Source organism: Lynx canadensis, chromosome A2, assembly GCF_007474595.2.
Source record: "Lynx canadensis isolate LIC74 chromosome A2, mLynCan4.pri.v2, whole genome shotgun sequence".
Classification (NCBI taxonomy): domain Eukaryota; kingdom Metazoa; phylum Chordata; class Mammalia; order Carnivora; family Felidae; genus Lynx; species Lynx canadensis.
The window spans coordinates 22,151,643-22,169,511 of NC_044304.2; the positions used below are offsets into that span (position 1 = coordinate 22,151,643).

The 17,869-nt window shown below is 42.1% G+C and overlaps 1 protein-coding gene across 2 annotated transcripts; it reads right to left on the reverse strand.

Moving 5' to 3' along the window:
* Positions 1-1,407: 1,407 nt before the first annotated feature.
* On the reverse strand, positions 1,408-17,112 carry ACTR8 (actin related protein 8). 2 transcript variants are annotated; one of them, XM_030307025.2, is made up of 13 exons: positions 16,863-17,112; positions 13,732-13,902; positions 12,372-12,482; positions 11,610-11,714; positions 10,877-11,050; positions 8,706-8,799; positions 8,356-8,488; positions 6,782-6,935; positions 5,690-5,785; positions 4,567-4,707; positions 3,365-3,629; positions 2,486-2,649; positions 1,408-1,682 (listed from the first exon to the last, which is right to left on the reverse strand). In XM_030307025.2, exons 1-13 carry the CDS (start codon positions 16,983-16,985, stop codon positions 1,539-1,541), a joined length of 1,875 nt encoding a protein of 624 aa, XP_030162885.1. In that variant the 5' UTR covers positions 16,986-17,112; the 3' UTR covers positions 1,408-1,538. The 2 variants fall into 2 exon arrangements, with proteins under 2 accessions (XP_030162885.1, XP_030162886.1); XM_030307026.1 differs by lacking the exon at positions 5,690-5,785 and having other exon boundaries at positions 16,863-17,085.
* Positions 17,113-17,869: the final 757 nt, after the last annotated feature.

Consider the following 17,869-nt stretch of genomic DNA (forward strand, 5'->3'; position numbering starts at 1 on the left):
CGGACATGGCTTATGTCTAAACTTGGATCAGAAACCAACTTCCTCTGAATCAACATCTACCAGTTATAACAACAATATGTTATTATGTAAAAAAAAGATTATGAACAAAACTAACATTTTACTTTTGGAATTAAGTAGCCACTAATAAATTGTGTTGAAACAGCCCAGATACATAAATAAGATCAATATTGTATATTTTGTTAAAAAAATAAAGAACACATAATTTTCAAATTGAAGGCACACATCTTCAATAGTACCAACATGTTAAAGTTGTTTTCTTATACTGGTGGGCTCTTCCCTGTTCCTGACCTACTGAGCAGGTATGTAAGATGCTTCCATTTATGCAAATGACTGGTACCAGCATTTCTCCACATCCTAAGACTTCTAACCACCCTTATTCTCTTTTTCTATATTCCACTCTTCCTTCCATCTCTTATCCATCTCTACTTCTGTCTCTCTGTCCCCCTCTATCTCCAGTTCTGGATGAGCAGATGGTGGGAGCAGGTACCCAGCAGGGGGTGGCAGGGATCCGGGACTCTCCCAGGCCCCCAGGTCTCTGAGCCTCTAGTGCTGTGCTTGCTGACTGACTCCCATCTCCAGACAATGCCTTCTCTTCCTGGGGCCAGGAAGACTTCACCAAGGCCTGGACCACTGGTGCTACTAGCTGTCTGTACTGAGATTTTGCTTCAGATTGCTCACAGATTAAGGTCAAATAATTGTACTGGGCACAAAGAGCTCCAAGACCTTTCTCTTCGTTCCTCAGGTATAGGAAAACTGGGGGGCTCAATGACTAAGTTAGTAGTAATTACAACAGAAGTTAACAACTCGAAATTATACCTGAATTATTTCTATTTGGCTTTAGGAAGGAAATGAATTTTCCTTCTCAGTTTTTGTTGTTTTGGTCAGATAAAGACGATTTTCTTTCCCCAAGCCCACCTGGAAGCATGTCAGGTAACAAAAGCCGGCCTACCCAGCTTTAAATCTTTGCCTCTGGAAATCCAAACCTCTATGGTCACTATCTTTTTTGTAATCCAACAGAAAAAAAGAAAAAAACTTTTTTTCTTCTTATTTGGAATTCCAAGAGCACAGAGGAGTCACAACATGTGTGCCTGCTATAACACATGAGGGAAATGGCATGACTGGACAGTTCTCAGGATTCAGGTACATGAGTCATATACCCACCCCTATGGCTGCATGTGATTGTCTGAGGACACCGAGGTCAACTTAAACCAAGGCATACATATGAGAGCCATACAACAGCAACATTTCCTGTCATCAGGGAGCTCCTGCCACCCTGAGAAAGGGGCAGGAGAGTTCGCCACTGAAGACTAAGTTCGCATTTATCCTTAAATGTCCTGACTACAAAAACTGCTTATAATTTCACACCAAAGTCCTGCTGTCAACATAAAAGTTAAAATTCATTTATTTTCCATGAAACTTAAGCATCTGAGTCAATAAATTAAAATACATATATTCTTTAAGAGTCTTTATACCAGGATGCTTATTTTTGGTCTTCAACACTGACTTCCTGCCCACTTTCACCACACAAAAGCAGCTCGCTCTCGTAACATGCGGACACCAAAGCGCTGCCATTCTCTCTGATAGATCCACAGCTCCTGTGTCGTGTCCAAACAAGCCAGCACGGCCCCTCCTTTCCATGCAATCAGCCGGGGATCCATGTCCTAGAGCAGTGACACAGCAAAAGCAGACAAGACGTATACTTAATAATTTCCTTGTATTTGGGAGTAGAAAAAAAAACCTGCTGAATCAATACTTAAAACAGCCAGATTTTCAACCTGCATTAAAGACTCATTCATGCAGGACCCATGAACTACAGACATCTCTCTGTTCCAACCGACAGGAAAACTTTTTAGTGTTTATTATTGAAGATGCTACTACTATTATTCCACCAATAGGCCCCATATGCAGAAACAGACATAAGGAAATTACTTATTCTGAAGTTAGAGGGGAGTAAATGTATCCCGTAATCCCTCCCTCAGGATTAAAATTAAATAAGAACATTTCCAGGAACTGTTTGTGAGATATAATGAAATACAGATACAATCTCTTTCTAAATTCCTGGGCTTAGGTTTCTTTCCAAGATAGTTCAGGCCAAAAGGATCCTTAATGATGCCCTGGTCTGGGGACCAGCAGCAGATCTTTAACATGAAAGCTAAAACTGAAGTTTTTCTGGCCAAGACCCGCCAGTCTTCTCCTTGCCCACCCAGTCCTTTTCCAAAGGCATGGCTTCTGGAAGCCAGCCGTGCTGGTCTGGAGAGCACAGCGAGGTCTAACACCCAGGAATCCAGGTGCCCACCCAGAGCTCCTTGCACCAAATCTGTGACCTACTGAAAGAAATCTTTCCACTTGCCCACACCCTCAAGAGCTGCCCAGATGCAAGCTCATGCCTTCCAGGATTTTATTACAATTAGAATCAGTGCTGGTTTCATTCACATACAATCCAACTGCACCATGGACAACAGACCTTGGGCCTTGTGATCACGTCCACATTCTCAATAATTCGCCTGAATGAAGGTGGCATTTTGTTGAGAATTCTGTGCTGCAGAAATTCTTGAGCTTTATGAAACATCAAACCACCTCCTACCACCAGGATGGAACTGTACATCTTCTTTTTGGTATCATCAGATGCTGAAAAGACAATGATATTCCTTCCACTCTTTCTTCCATATCCACCACTGGGCCAAGCCACCACCATCTCATTTGGACAATTGAGGCTCCTCAAAGCTCTCTCTCCAACCCACCCTCAACAATGCAGCCAGAACCTTGCAAAACACCGAAGTGAACATGCTGCTGCACCCCCCACACTGCGACTTGCAGGATTAGGACCAAAGTTTCTACGGGGGCCTACAAAGTCTACTGTGGCGTGACTCACTGCTTCTCCAGCCCTATCCTGGCATCTCACCTCCCAGCCACGCTGGCCTCCACACAGGCCTCTTCCTTTGCCTGGAATGCCACCTGGTGACCTTCTCACCTCCTAGACCGTTCTCAAATGGCTCTTCCCTAAGAAAAGATTCCCTGCCTCCCACCATCTATACCTCCTCCTACCAGTAAAAATCCCTTATTAAGTCCCTCAATCAGAAGCTCTCAGAGTCAGCTCAATTTTCTCTTTTGTTCAACTTTGCAGCACCAGTCAGAGTTGTAATTTCACACTTGTGTGACAATTTAACTTCTTTGGTTTCCTCCACTAGACTATATGCTCAACAAGGCTGGGAACCACTTCCTAACACCGGACAACGCAGGCACAAAGCATGTGCCCAACAGCTTTTCAATGCATATGCTACGCAGCACAACCACACCCTAGCCTGAACCAATTCACCTAACTGCTATCTTACAACGTGCTTACAACAGCAGTCTATGCTGTGAAGAATGGCTTTATCCAGGCCCAGGGCCTTCCCTTCAAACAGCGAGATGGCAGTCTTCCTGGACATCAGTGCTGTGAGAGCCTCCTCAGATTCATTGCCGGCCATCAAACAGTCTCCCTGGGAGGATCCCAAATCCACCTCCTGGGCATGGAGTCTTTCTGGAAGATCAGAGGACTGGCCACGAAGATCCCCTTCAAATCCAATGGGTTTGGATGCAGACTTTCGGTCAGCAGTAGCTTTTGCAGACTTTAAATCAAACAAAAGGACAAATGGATGGTATGAATGTAACAGAATAGTGCTGATGTTCTCCAGCTAGACCCCACCCCTCCCTACTACACTACTTTATACTACTATAAAACAAAGGTCCACCACTGTGGTGCAGAGGGACTACACACTAGCAGGTGGCCAAGCACCTGCACCCACTCCCAGATCACCTGGGAGTGAGACGTGGTGTACAAAAGATGAGGGTGTGCTGACAATTCCAAAGCAGCCATTGGCAAGAAGGGAAAGTCTCACAACTATTACTGGTTGGATTTGCAAATTGAAATGACAGTGTACACGGACATTTCCCCCTTGAACTGAGTTTTTAAGTGGAGAATTTCAGTAGAATTCTTGTGCCTGTGCCTCCTACCTAATCCTCATTTTCAGACCTTATCCAACCACCTCATGCTCACCATTGGGACAGGGACAAAGACTAGAAAAGGTTTATAAACCCTCCTCTCTCCATCCTGAGCTGCTGTTTCACTGGGAGATAAGACCTTTCATTTGTGCCTCTGTATCAGACATCCTATTACTTGGATCATCAGCTCTGGACAAAACAATTCAGCTTTTTGCCTAGGCCACATACCTTTTACATTATAATTTTAAAATAGGTGAGATTTTACTAAAAATACTCACTACTGGATAAACATTCAAAAGTAGATAGCTTTCACACCAAAAATAAATATCTTTATTAAATTAACTTTTAAATTTGTGGACTGGTATTCTGAAAATTGGCTTCATGTCTGCTGAATGAAGAAATCTGTCATCTGACTTGAAATTTAGACTTCATCACATCTCCAGTTCTAAAAACAGTATTGGCTTCAGTATGTAGTAGACTGCAGTGACTGCGCCGACCCACTAATCACGGACAAACTTCCGCAGGGACCAAGCTGTCTCCTCTCACACCAGAATTTCTGCAGACCTGTTCTTGCTTGCTCTGCGTGGCCAGCAGATAATGCTCATCATGAGGATCCTCAGGGTCACCCTGGGATCTGTGCTGCAAGGTTGTCATCTTCTGTCCAACAATTCCAAAAGTTGCTGGGTAAAACAAAGCCATTGGAGCCTGTGCAAGTAAGGAAAAGAATGATCAACCAAGGACACGTGGCTTTCTGAAAAAAACTGATCTATTAAATTCTGTCCTTCCCAAAACAAAATTGGCAGATCAGATCCTAGAAGGCAGACTCAATAAACATTCTCTTTTGGGAGTAGCATTATTTCTTTATTGCACAAGAGGCCAGAAAACTTAACAGAAATCATCCAACTGAATGAGTGATGTGACACCACAAAGAGAAATGTCAAAACGTGTAATGCAAGTGGCAAATAAGCTACTTTATAATTTCCTAATAAGAACAGTCCTTCTCTCTCTAAATAGTAACAAATCACATAGCAGCTAATTAAAAAGATGGCCCTCATCATCTATTCTAATCTGTACTCTATCAGTGGCTTAAAAGCTGTTTTAGCAGGGGCACCTGGGTGGCTCAGTCGGTTGAGTGTCTGACTTTGGCCCAGGTCATGATCTCACCATTGGTGGGTTCAAGCCCCACACCAGGCTTTGCATTCACAACATGTAGCCTGCTTTGGATTCTCTGTCTCCCTCTCTCTCTCTCTGCCCCTCCCTCCCTCACCCTCTCTCTCTCAAAAATAAACACTAAACAGGGGCGTCTGGGTGGCTCAGTCAGTTGGGCATCAGACTTCGGCTCAGGTCATGATCTCACAGTTTGTGAGTTTGAGCCCCGTGTCAGGCTCTGTGCTGACAGCTCAGAGCCTGGAGCCTGCTTCAAATTCTGTGTCTCCTTCTCTCTCTGCTCCTCCCTTGCTCATGTTCTCTCTCCCTCTCAAAAATAAAGACTAAAAAAAAAAAAATTTTTTTTTTTAAATAAACACTAAACATAATGTTTAAAAAAAAAAAAAAGCTGGATTAGCAGCTAATCTATACCAGTTGACATTCTAACCTCACGAGGTTTCACACAAGTGCATATTCTCTCAGTGTGAGTGAACCAGGTCAGCTTTCCTTCTACCCACAGAAATATACACCCATATGTTACCTGGAGTTTTTCATCTCCTAATCGAAACTGGTAAAGTAGGGCAGGGGAATCCGGATGTCGAATCTGAAACTCATGATCCTGAAGCCCAGAGATGTCCTGATTCCAGGAAAAGATGCTGTCAGTGAGCCAGTAAAAGTGCATGTAAACTCCTCAAATTATAGTTAAGCCTCTCCACAATCCAAATCTCACTTATAACAAGACTGCCCTGCAACTTTGTACCATTCCACCTGGAACTTAGTAAAATAAGAGTCAAAATGTACCTTGCTTCCCTTTTAACAATTCCAAAATTTCTACCATCTGCATTTTTTTTTCATTATTGAGACATACGAATACAATTACCCAAATCAATAAGCAAATTTTCTCAATAACTGCGAAATGCTACCAGTCTTAGGTTCCTCAAAATTCCATTATTCAGAATTAGATAGTCTGAAAAATGTTAGGGAAAAAAAGTCTGACACAGAATGCATAAAAAGGTAGGAATCCACATACAACAATGTTGGCAATATTAAGTGCTTCAAATGATGCCGTTTTATTAAATGTCTGCACCTATATATTTATTACATGTAAAGGTGTATCTTCAACCATTATCGGAATGATCAAAGATCCTAAAAAGAAAGGAATTTCTTACACACTCTTTCTTAAAAAAGACAGCTGTATTTTCTAGAGCCTGAGACACATCCTGATGGCTCTGACCTTACCAAAACACCCTCACTCCTTAAGAGCTTCCACTTCAAGGCTCTGTCAACTTGGGTTGAAAGGGTGGCATAACATTGTTACATTTTTTTTTTAATGTTTATTTTTGAGAGAGAGAGAGAAAGAGAGACAGAGAGACAGAGCACAAGCAGGGGAGTGGCAGAGACAGAGAGGGAGACACAGAATCTGAAACAGGCTCCAGGCTCTGAGGTGGCAGCACAGAGCCCAACGCAGGGCTCGAACTCGGGAACGGTGAGATCATGACCTAGGCTGAAGTCAGATGCTCAACTGACTGAGCCACCCAGGCACCCCAACATGGTTACATTTTTAACTGCCTTTTAAATGTCTTAAATTTTTCCTGGAAATAAAAATAATCAGCAATTTTGATTTTGCTCCCACCTGATCTAAATGACAAAAAGTTTCTTTAAGGTGCTGTAGAAGAAGACAATCCATTTTATTTGTTAGCTGGCATTCTCGGTAAGGGAACCCAGCTCGCTGCATCAGCCAGTAGAAACACCTTGACACGTCAGAGCCCCCATACGCCAGACAGAGCCTAGAGTTAAAAGAAAAGGCAGGTGGGCAATCTGTCAGTCAAGAAGGTGCAAAGGGCGTTTCAAAAAATCCATCATGCAGAGAAACATGACAAGTCTCAAAAGATGTCTAATGCATGAATAGACTGAAAGGACAGGATGGACGGATGGGATGGAGAAATGGACTCCAGCACACAACCAGGGGCGGGCACCTAGGAGCAGTCATGCTATTTGCAAAAAGTCCAAGAAACAGAATACACATGACTAAATGCAGCTCATTCCTAAGTCACTATGTTTATCATACACTAGCTGTTTGCCTGTCTTGTATTCACCAGCATATCAAGTTCACAGGCAGTGACATCATAGGACAAACTCATGGGAAGAAAGTTTAGAGTGTACTACCCACTAACTGAATGGTTTACAATTCGGAAAGAATACTGCTATGTTATTTTAGCAGTAGGAGACCTAGGTCCAGTATTTTCTCCACACTTTAAGAACCAACGGCATCAGCCAATACAGTGGATGAGCCACAATAACTCACACTGGGTTTTCGAATGCACCATAACTTGGGGTGGGAAGCAATAGAGATTAACCTTCCTCATGGACTGGTTAGGCCCGCTTTCCAATGTTTCTCTACCCTGTGACTCAAACTACCTATGTGAGGGATAAGAACTACAGCATCCTGAAGAAGCCATCCTGTATGTGCACTGCCTGTGTTGGGCTTGTCTAGGGAAGGACAAGCAGCAAACTTGTGCCTGATATCTCTCATATCAGTGATGACATCACAAAGGGAACAGACAAGGAAGCTACTCATCACTCACTGAACAATTACGACAAAAGCAAATACTCAAATGCTAGCTAGTTAGAGAATTCAGACCTGAAAACCTATTTTCCCCTACACGTCTTGTCTAAATAAAACTTTGCTATGAGCATAATTGGTATTTTCACTCCAGACCACAGCAAGACACAGAGCTAACACTACGCCAAGCAGGGATCTTCAGGAGCTGCTGATGTGAACTCACAGCAGAGAATTCCAACAGCAAAGGTAAAATCAGTGCTCTGTAGCCTTGCTAGAATTTGTATTTCCACAACTGTGAATATAATTCCTTATAAAAATTTCATTTCTAAGGGGCCCCTGGGTGGCTCAGTCTGTTAAGCGTCCGACTTCCGCTCAGATCGTGATCTCGCAGTTTGTGAGTTCGAGCCCCGCATCAGGCTCTGTGCTGACAGCTCAGAGCCTGGAGCCTGCTTCCCATTCTGTGTCTCCCTCTCTCTCTGCCCCTCCCCCACTTGTGCTCTGTCTCTCTCTGTCTATCAAAAATGAATAAATGTAAAAAAAAAAAAATTAAAAAAAACAATTTCATTTCTAACTTGTGACGCTTTATAGCTGAACAGGCTGTGAGGGGAGAAGGAGCAGAGAAAGCCACCGTCCAAGGTCCTTACCGAGTATTCCGATGAGAGACCCCATCCTCCACACAACACACACTTGTCTTCTGATCTCCAACATCTACGATACAAGTGCTGCTTAAACCACTTCCAAAGGTGGCACACACAGACTCCTGATGGACCACAATCCCTGAGACACAAAGGCAGAGGAGCCATCAGCTAGGCAGCAGTAAAGATCGTAAGACAGACATTCAGTTAAAGTCTGGAAACCCCTGAGCAATCGTCCAAGCACAGCAGATCCTCTCAGAATAAACATTTCAAGAAAGCAGTGAATTAGATTAACTTTGTCAATAAAAACAGAAAACCAATCTCATTTCAGGTAGATTTCTCTGGAATATAGGACATACCTGAAAAACCCATCTTCATTAAGATCATATTCACTAGTTCTTTCACATGCTGTTTATTGTAGATATCAGGAATCAGCAAGATACATCTATAATACTAAAAAGAAAAACAAAGGGGAAAAAAAAAAGATAAAACAGTTAATGCTAAAGTCCGGTCAAAATAAATGTCACTACATTTGTCTTCAGAGAGGATTCTCTCTAAAGGATGGCAACAATGATTAGGGGCACAAAACAAAACCTCAACCCCCCTGCTATCTTTGGGGTTTAATGAAAACACTAATGTTGAAATTGTGTGAGGATTTTTTTTTCCCTTTAAATTATTAAAAACTTGTCAAATGGTATCACAACCCCAGATTTCAAAATATACTACAAAGCTCTAATAATCAAGACCATATGATACCGGCACAAAAATACACATATAGATCAATGAACAGAATAGAACCCAGAAATAAACCCACACATATATGGTCAATTTGACACAGGAGGCAAGGATATACAATGGGAAAATATCTCTTCAACAAATGGTGCTGGAAAAACTGGACAGTTACACGCAAAAGAACGAAACTGGACCACTTTCTTAAACCATTCACAAAAATACATTAGAAATGAATTAAAAATGGAGATGTGAGACCTGAAATGATAAAACTCCTAGAAGAAAACACAGGCAGCAAATTCTTTGACATCAGCCTTAGCAACATTTTTCTGGTTTCCTGAGGCAAGAGAAGCAGAAGTAAAACTAAACTATTGGAGCTATAGTAAAATAAGTTTGCACAATGAAGAAAGCCATCAACACAAACGAAAAGGCAACCTTACCTGATTGGAGAAGGTATTTGCAAATGATATATCTGGTAAGTGATTAACAGCCAAAATATATAAAGAACTTCTACAACCCAATACCAGAAGAACAAATAATCCAATTAGAAAATGGGCCTTGGACCTCAATAGACACATTTTTCCAAAGACACAGAGATGGCCAACAGACACATGAAAGGATGCTCAACATCACTAATCATTAGGCAAATGCAAATCAAAACCACAATGAGATATCATCTCACAACTGTCAGAATGGCTAGCATCAAACAGACAAGAAATAACGGGTGTTGGCAAGGATGTGAAGAAAAAGGAACACTGTTGGTAGGAATGTAAATTGGTACAGCTGCTACGGACAACAGAATGGAGATTCCAAAAAAATTAGAAATAGAAATAACGCACAATCCACAGTAGTAGTAACTCTACTACTATTACCCAAAGAAAATGAAAACAGTAATTTTAAAAAATATATGCATTCCTAATTTCAGTGAAGCATTATTTACTACAGCCAAGATATGGAAGCAACCTAAGTGTCCACTAATAGATAAATGGATAAAGAAGATTGGTATATACATATAATAGAATATTACTCAGCTATATAAAAGAATGAGATCTTGCTATCTGCAATAACATGGATGGACCTAGAAGGTATTATGCTAAGTACAGTAAGTCAAAGAAAGATAAATACCATACGATTTCACTTACATGTGGAATCTAAAATACAAAACAAATGAAAAACCAAAAAAGCAGAAACAGACCCATAAATACAGAGAACAAATTAGTAGTTGCCAGATGCAAGGAAGGTGGGGGATGGGAAAAATGCGTGAAAGAAAGTAGGAGATAGAGGTTTCCAGTTATAGAATGAATAAATCATGGGGATGAAAAATACAGCATAGGGAATACAGTCCTCGGTATTGTAACAGCACAGTATGGGGACAGACAGTAGCTACACTTGGGGTAAGCGCAGCATTATGTATAGTGTTGCCAAATCACTGTGCTGTACCTGAAACTAATGTGTCATTGTATGTCAACTATACTTCGATTAAAAAAGAAAACCAAAACCAAAAACAAATTTTGTGAAATTAAAAATAAGACAAACATATGTCCCAAAAAAGGCCCAGAGAGAAGGCATAAACATGAGCAAGTTTGCTGGTGCAGAGCAGTAGAGACAGACACCAAAGAAACAGTAAGAAAAAGAGAAGGCACCGGAACTGAAGTCAGCCAAGAAGGAAGATACCCTCCACACCTTAAGGCTGAGAATGCTTCAAGGACACTAGATTACAAACAACTCAGGAATACGTACTTAAACACAAGTAAGACAAGACTCTTAAAGGCAATCCAAGTAACTGGGAATTTTAGCTCACCTTTAAATCTTTGAGTGGAATTTCCAAGTATTTTTGTATTGCGTGAGACCATATTACTTCAATATCTGCCAGAACAGCCGTAAGGGAGCCCCCAGGTCCTGGGTGAATATTTAACTGACCTCTTCTGATAGGCCAGTGAATATTATAACAGTCCAATGGATTAACATACAAGGCCTAGAAAAGACAGGGAGATGAATACATTGTTAAACTTTTCTTGGGCGTTTTCTGAATTCACATTTAAACATCTAAGATCATGGGCATTGAAGAGGGCATCTTTTGGGATGAGCACTGGGTGTTGTATGGAAACCAATTTGACAATGAATTTCATAAAAAAAAAAAAAAAAAATCTAAGACCAGAGTTACGATTAACATTTGCTCACTATTCTAATTAATTTTTTTTAATGTTTTTTTTTTTGTTGTTGTTGTTGAGAGAGAGAGACAAGAATGAGCGGGGGAGGGAAAGAGAGAGAAGGAGACACGGAATCCGAAGCAGGCTCTGGGCTCCAAGCTGTCAGCACAGAGGCCAACGCGGGGTTTGAACTCACGAACCTGAGCTGAAGTCAGATGCTTAACCGACTACCCAGGCGCCCCCATTTGCTCACTATTCTAAATGTTGAGAGTGGAGTACCTAACATCACAGGAGCCTGTGTGAGTATCTGGGCCTGCAAGGAAGATGGAAGATGGTGAATTCTAGGAAACAACTAGAACTGGATGGTGCTGCAAAGTTCCCTACCTCTTCTCCCACCAAAAACTCAGGGTGATGAGACGTGTTTGTCCACTTATTTCCAGAACAGTGATCTAAAATTGCAGGTCGCATCTGCTTGTTGTAGGAGCGTGCCTGAAATAAAAGAACATCAGAAAACTCTCTGAATTTTTGCAAGAAAAAAGGAGAGGGGGAAGGAGAAATGTAGCATGAGTCCTCTTTTCTCCTCTCTCACATACCAGATATAGTAGATTACAAAATGTAATCACAAGCCCTAAATATCTGGCAAAATACTGACTGGTCACAGGAAGATTCTCTTGGCCTTTTCTACAATTGTGATTTTTTACCCATGGTTTTAAAACCTAGACTGTGATTCATAACCAGTCCAAAATCACTACTATACTCTGCTTAAAACTGAATACACATTTGTGTATCATACCAACTCACGTCCACTCCTAACAGTATTTTTTATCATATTAAAATGACAAATGTAGGAAGAACATAGCTTCCCATGTTCTTACAGATCCTGGAATTATACACTTAAGACCATCAGATAAACTATAAATGTTTATGAACTTGCCATAAGAAACACCATCTTTTCAATTATTCAGCATGCCCAAGCATTTGTGACACTGATTTGGATATTCTGTAGGTGGTTATGAATGGTTTTTTCTTCCTCTTTTAAGGAAATCCTATCTTTAATTTGCATAATGAAACTGAGAGAGCACACGATTGGCATTATGACACAATAGCAGTTAAAGAATAAATCTGAAGAAAGAGTTAAGGGTGAACCTGTTCAGGGGACACGGGAATCCGTCTTGTACCATTTGACATCTTTTTAGACCATATTGCTTGATCCACCATTTTAAGGCCATTTTGTCTTTGTTCATTACTTTCTGGTTTCTGGGGGGAAAAGTGAGAGATGAGCAGTACAAAGGATTCAGTGAAAAGAGAAAGCAATTTGGCAAACTACTAAATTAATCCACCAAGAAGAAATGCTCCCTCATCAACAAGTAGCAGTATTTCCTTAATCTTTGTCATACGTATCAATCTTAAGAACTCAAAGTAATCATTTCACTATTTATAAATTAAAAAGTCAGAAAGGAACCCTCACCCATAAACCCAACTATCTGCAAAAATCTATAACCTCAAGGAAGTATGAATGACAAAATTTTTCACAGCACTGATCAGGATAGCTACTTTGTATTTATAAAGTATTTGAGACTTTTCCGTACATGTACATAATTCTCATTATTCTCGATTTTGTAACAATGCTACATTCACTCATGTGTTATTTTGTTTAATCAGCAGGTATTCAAGTTGCTGTGACATTATTTGGAATAGATCTGTAAACATCTCTGTGAAAAAGTTATTGTATCCTATCAACTTTTACTCCTGACATTTATGCCCTACAAAAGAATTGTAAGATCCAAAAATATAAATGAATTTAGACTCTTATACTCTCAAGTTACATTTAGGCTTAGAAATGGGACTTACACAGTCTTCCAGTCATGCTAAAAAAAAAAAAAAAAAAAAAAATCCTAAAGTTTACTATTTGAAGTATAGAAACTGCAAATTCCTAAAACTACCTTCGATCTAAAACTTAAACGTGGATTATGATGCAAAATATATATTTTAACATCTACCATGAAATACTTTCTCATAATTACTATCTGCAAGATAAGATCAAGTAAATGCTACCTACAAGGATATATGTAGTTTTGCCTTCAGATTACAATTTGACCTAAGATTGTAGTAACTGATTATAACAATTCAATTTACTTATAGATTGAAAATACAAGCTCAATATACACCGTAAGTATCTGGAAGAGAAAAATTTGGCAGTCAGTTAATAGAGACCTTAAGGCATTATTTTAAGTGAGTGACATCACCTTCATCAATACCCAATTCATATTGATGGGTGAAAAAATTTTTAATTTACTTTTGTTGTAATTATTTCTGTACAATCTAACACCGCTAGCTCAGATGAAAAACACTACTTGTAACCCTGAATGATGTTATTATTTTAAAACGCATTAAAGCTACGAAGATGGAGATGTTTATTCAAGTATACTGTGTATACCTGAATGTGTAAGCTCTCCCAAAGAAACCACCTTGGGCTTTCTCTCCAGATCCTCCATTTCTGACTTACATTTAGTCCTTCCCTTAGGAGCCAGTTGTCCTTGTATAGTGGCTGCCCTTGTTGTTTGTGCCTTCGTGCAATTACATGAGGAATGCTAGCAGGAAGTGTGTCTGTAGCTCGCCCAATCCTTAGGGTTGTTGAACCTGGGTGTATGACAACAATGAAGTTGCTCTGGATTTGCTGCAAATACAAAACACAGGAGTGTGACCTTGGTAAATAATATGCAGGTAACAAGTTAAATAACATGTAGGTAACAGGCAAGACTAAGAAGTTAAGTTTCCTATGACTATCAGACTCAAAGGTATCAAAATAATTCACTGAAGGTAGCTCTTTGAGAGGCATCCAATTATTGCTCTCTGCCTGAATGCAAACTCTTTTAGTATTTCTGTGCTCCCAGGATCTGACCACAGTACACAGGTCAGTATTTGTTTAAATGAACAAAACCATAATTATCTAATGCAAGTTAACCTATAATTACTGGGCATTTCTGTGCTAGGTACTGGGGGTACAATGGTGACCAAGACAAAATCCTGACCACCAGAGAACTTTCAGATTACTAGGGGTCACAGGCAAGGAATACACGTGGGAAATACCATGACTAGTGAAGTACTACTAGCTAAAGCTGAATCACTTAAAGATGCTTAGATTCTAAGCCTCCACTACACATTTTCTGATTCAGAATTTCCAGGGAGAGCCACCATTCCTGCACGACTCCTTAGCTAGTAAGGAGCTGCCCTTGAGCTACAGATGTGTCTTCTTGTATGTATCCATTTAAAACATTTCCATAGTTTGCCCGTAAGATACAGTCAGGAACCTCTGAGATCAAGACCCTGTCTACTTCTCTAACCTTACTTGAGGACCACTTCCTTTCTGTTTAATCTTCCTAATCTAGATATCTCTTGATTTCTTGGGGCACCTGGGTGGTTCATCTGGTTAAGCATCGGACTTCAGCTCAGGTCATGATCTCACAGCTCATGAGTTTAAGTCCCTCGTCGGCTTTGTGCTGACAGCATACAGCCTGGAGCCTGCTTCAGATTCTGTGTCTCCCTCTCTCTCTACCCCTCCCTCCACTCATATCATCTCCCTCTGTCAAAAGTAAATAAACATTTAAAAATTTTTTTTTTAATTTTAGCTATCTCTTGATTTAACTCACCACTCTGACTTCCAGATCTTCACACAGGCAGCTCCCTTTGCCTGCCACGTCCTTTCTCCCTGGTAAATCCTACTTTCCCCTTCAGTTCTGAAGTTAAATGTCATCAGATTAGGTTTGCTTGTCCCCTTACAATATAACCTTATGGTATCCTTTTTCTTGACACTTGTCATTCTTGTAATTTTTTACTGTCTGCCCTCCCAACAGACAAAAACCTTCATGTAAAAAGGGATCACTTCTGTCTTGTTCACTATCTATGCCCAGTGCACAGCGCACAGGATCCTAGGAGATATTGAAAGCAGCACTTTCACATGGCTGGCGTGATGTTAAACAGTACTTCCCAAGCTTTTTTGTGCTATGGCAGACATTTGTCCAGCAGACTGGAGTGAAAAGATGAAACTGCTTGCCACTGGAGATACCTGTACCTCATTAATGGCACACAGGCTGCAGCACATTGATCAGAAAGCTCTGGGGTAGTAATGGCAGTTTTCCAAAGCATGGACAAATATTTTTTAACAACTACATATTTATTTTAACATTTCAGGAAAAAACTAGACAGTACATCCCATACATCACTTCCTGAATATTATTACTTAAATAAGACCTAGTAAAAGAAGTTATTAAGCAAATAATGGATATGAAAAAACCATAGAGAACACGGAAAAACTAAAGGGTGTTCTACAACTGACTGGATTAAGGAAATGTTGCTATAGTGGTTAAGGGCCCAGGATCTGGATTCACAGATTTGTCTTCAAATTCATACTGCACCACTTCCTTGCTCTGGATGAGGTTCCTACCTCACAGAGCTATTGTGAGGCTTAAGCGAATTAATCCTGCAGCCCAGGGTCCGTCTAACCTTCCAAAGTTCTGCACTGCCTTCAGAAGAGACCAGACTTTTTCTTTATTCCTCTCATGACAGGCCCCGCTACAATCTCCTGTCCCACCTCTCGCTCCCTCTTCTTCCTCACTTCCAGACACCCTGATCACCAACACCTGATCTCCTCTCCTGACCCAGGTCTCTTCCACACTGTTCTCCTTCCGAGATTTCCCCCAACTCCTAATCACTCTTTGGGTCTTAGTCCAAACGTCATTTCCTTTAAAACCTTCTCAGACCATCAGGGCCAGAGGAGACACCTGCTGTGTGTGCCCAACACTTCCCTATGGCCTTCTGTACTAGCCCATCTGACACCATATGCCCTGATACCTGCTGCCCAACTGTGAGCTCTGCCCTCCTGCCTCCCAGTCACAGAATGCTAAAGAATCATACATGGTGGAAATGTGCAAGGCCCATACAGACCATCCAGCCTGCCCCCTCAACTAGAAGGGCGGAGAAACAGGCCAGGGCAACAGTAACTATCACCCTGGGGGATTCCCATGAGCCAGCACGGTGCTATACATCCTACAGCTGCCTGAACAGTTGGGTGTTATCCTTAACCCAGCCACCAGTTAGGAAGCTGCCTCACAGATGTCCAACATGAAATTCTGACCACGTAAATGCCTTATTTTTGCTGTGAATTTACCCATTTTCCTATGGGAATGTTGGTATTTTTTCATTCATCAGTAGGAATACACACACACAGGTCCTTTGCCGGCCATGCTACGAGAAATAATTTTTTTCTGGTTGGTATGACTTCATCTTGTTCTGATTTTGACACACAAACTCTTCTTGTCCATTCAGACGATCGTCTGCCTTTTCCTTGCTTTAAATGCTGGAATCGGCCTCCACTTCCAAAGATAGCCTTCACACAGGAAAACGCCTGCACCGCCAAGTGTCCCTGCCCGGCGCTAAACTCCACCTGCGCTGACACTCCACAGCTGCTTGGACGGCAGGCAAGGGCCCGGGGCCCATACCGCGGCCGACCGGAGAGACAACCACCACCCGCGCCAGCCACGAGGGTGGGGGCCGGAAACCTTGCCTCACCGCCTGCCTTTTCACCCCCGCCCAACCGGAAGGCCTTCTTCGAGACCCGCCCCCTGCGCCGCGCCGCACCTCCTGCAGCGACTCCGGCACCAGCGCTGGCACGATGGGTCGTTTCACGCCGCGCTGCTCCTTCTCCTTCTCTCCGCCCTTCTCTTTCCCGTTCTCAGCGTCCCCCTTCTCCGCCTGGGTCATCGCGGCCGCTGACAAACCCCGACCTCCAGCCTCAGGGACGCACCGCGCCCGCCGGAGCCGGCTGGGCCCCCGCGCACGCGCAGCCTCCCAACCTGGTGCCCGGCAACCAAGATGGCCGACGGACAGCCGCCCCAGAGGCTTCCGGGAAAGCGGAGGGGCGGCGCTGTCCAGAGGAGGACGGGGCGGGAGTGGGGCGTGGATGGGTGGGTGTTGCTGTGATTTGTCCTGGCGGTGGGATGCCCAAAGCCGCCTTGTTTTTCCTTTCGAGCGCTACACCCGGCATCGCGTTTTGCTCTCACAATAGGAAGCCTCTATTCTTGGTTTCCTAGACCCTAACTGCTCCTAGTTTTCCTCATACTGCGCTGGTTAGGTTCAGAACAGCTTCTGATGTTAAGGTTTTGAGTTAGGGCGCCTCTCTCCGCACCCCTTGGATGACTTTATCCGGTTTCATGGCTTTGCATATGAATATAACTCCCAGGTTCATGATTCCAGTCTGGAATCCATGAGTCTGAATCATGAGATCCAGACTGATAACCAACAGCCTGTTTGGTATCTCCACGTGTATGTCCACAAGGCATAGCAAACTTACATGCGCCCAAACTGGAACTCTTGATACCCGCGCCATCCCCTCCGCCCCCAGCCTACTCCCATTTTCACCATCTCAGTAAACATCACTTTGATTCTGCAGTTGTCCAATCTATCAGTAAATCCTGCAGTCTCTAAAATATATCTTGAATGAATCCACTTCTCCATCCCTACGGTTACCTAGTCCAAACTACTATCCTCTCATCTGGATTGCAACAGCTTCTTAACCCAACTCCCTGCTTCCATCTTGTCCTCCTGCAATGTGTTCTTAATGCACTTGCCCAAATGTCAACTTCTAA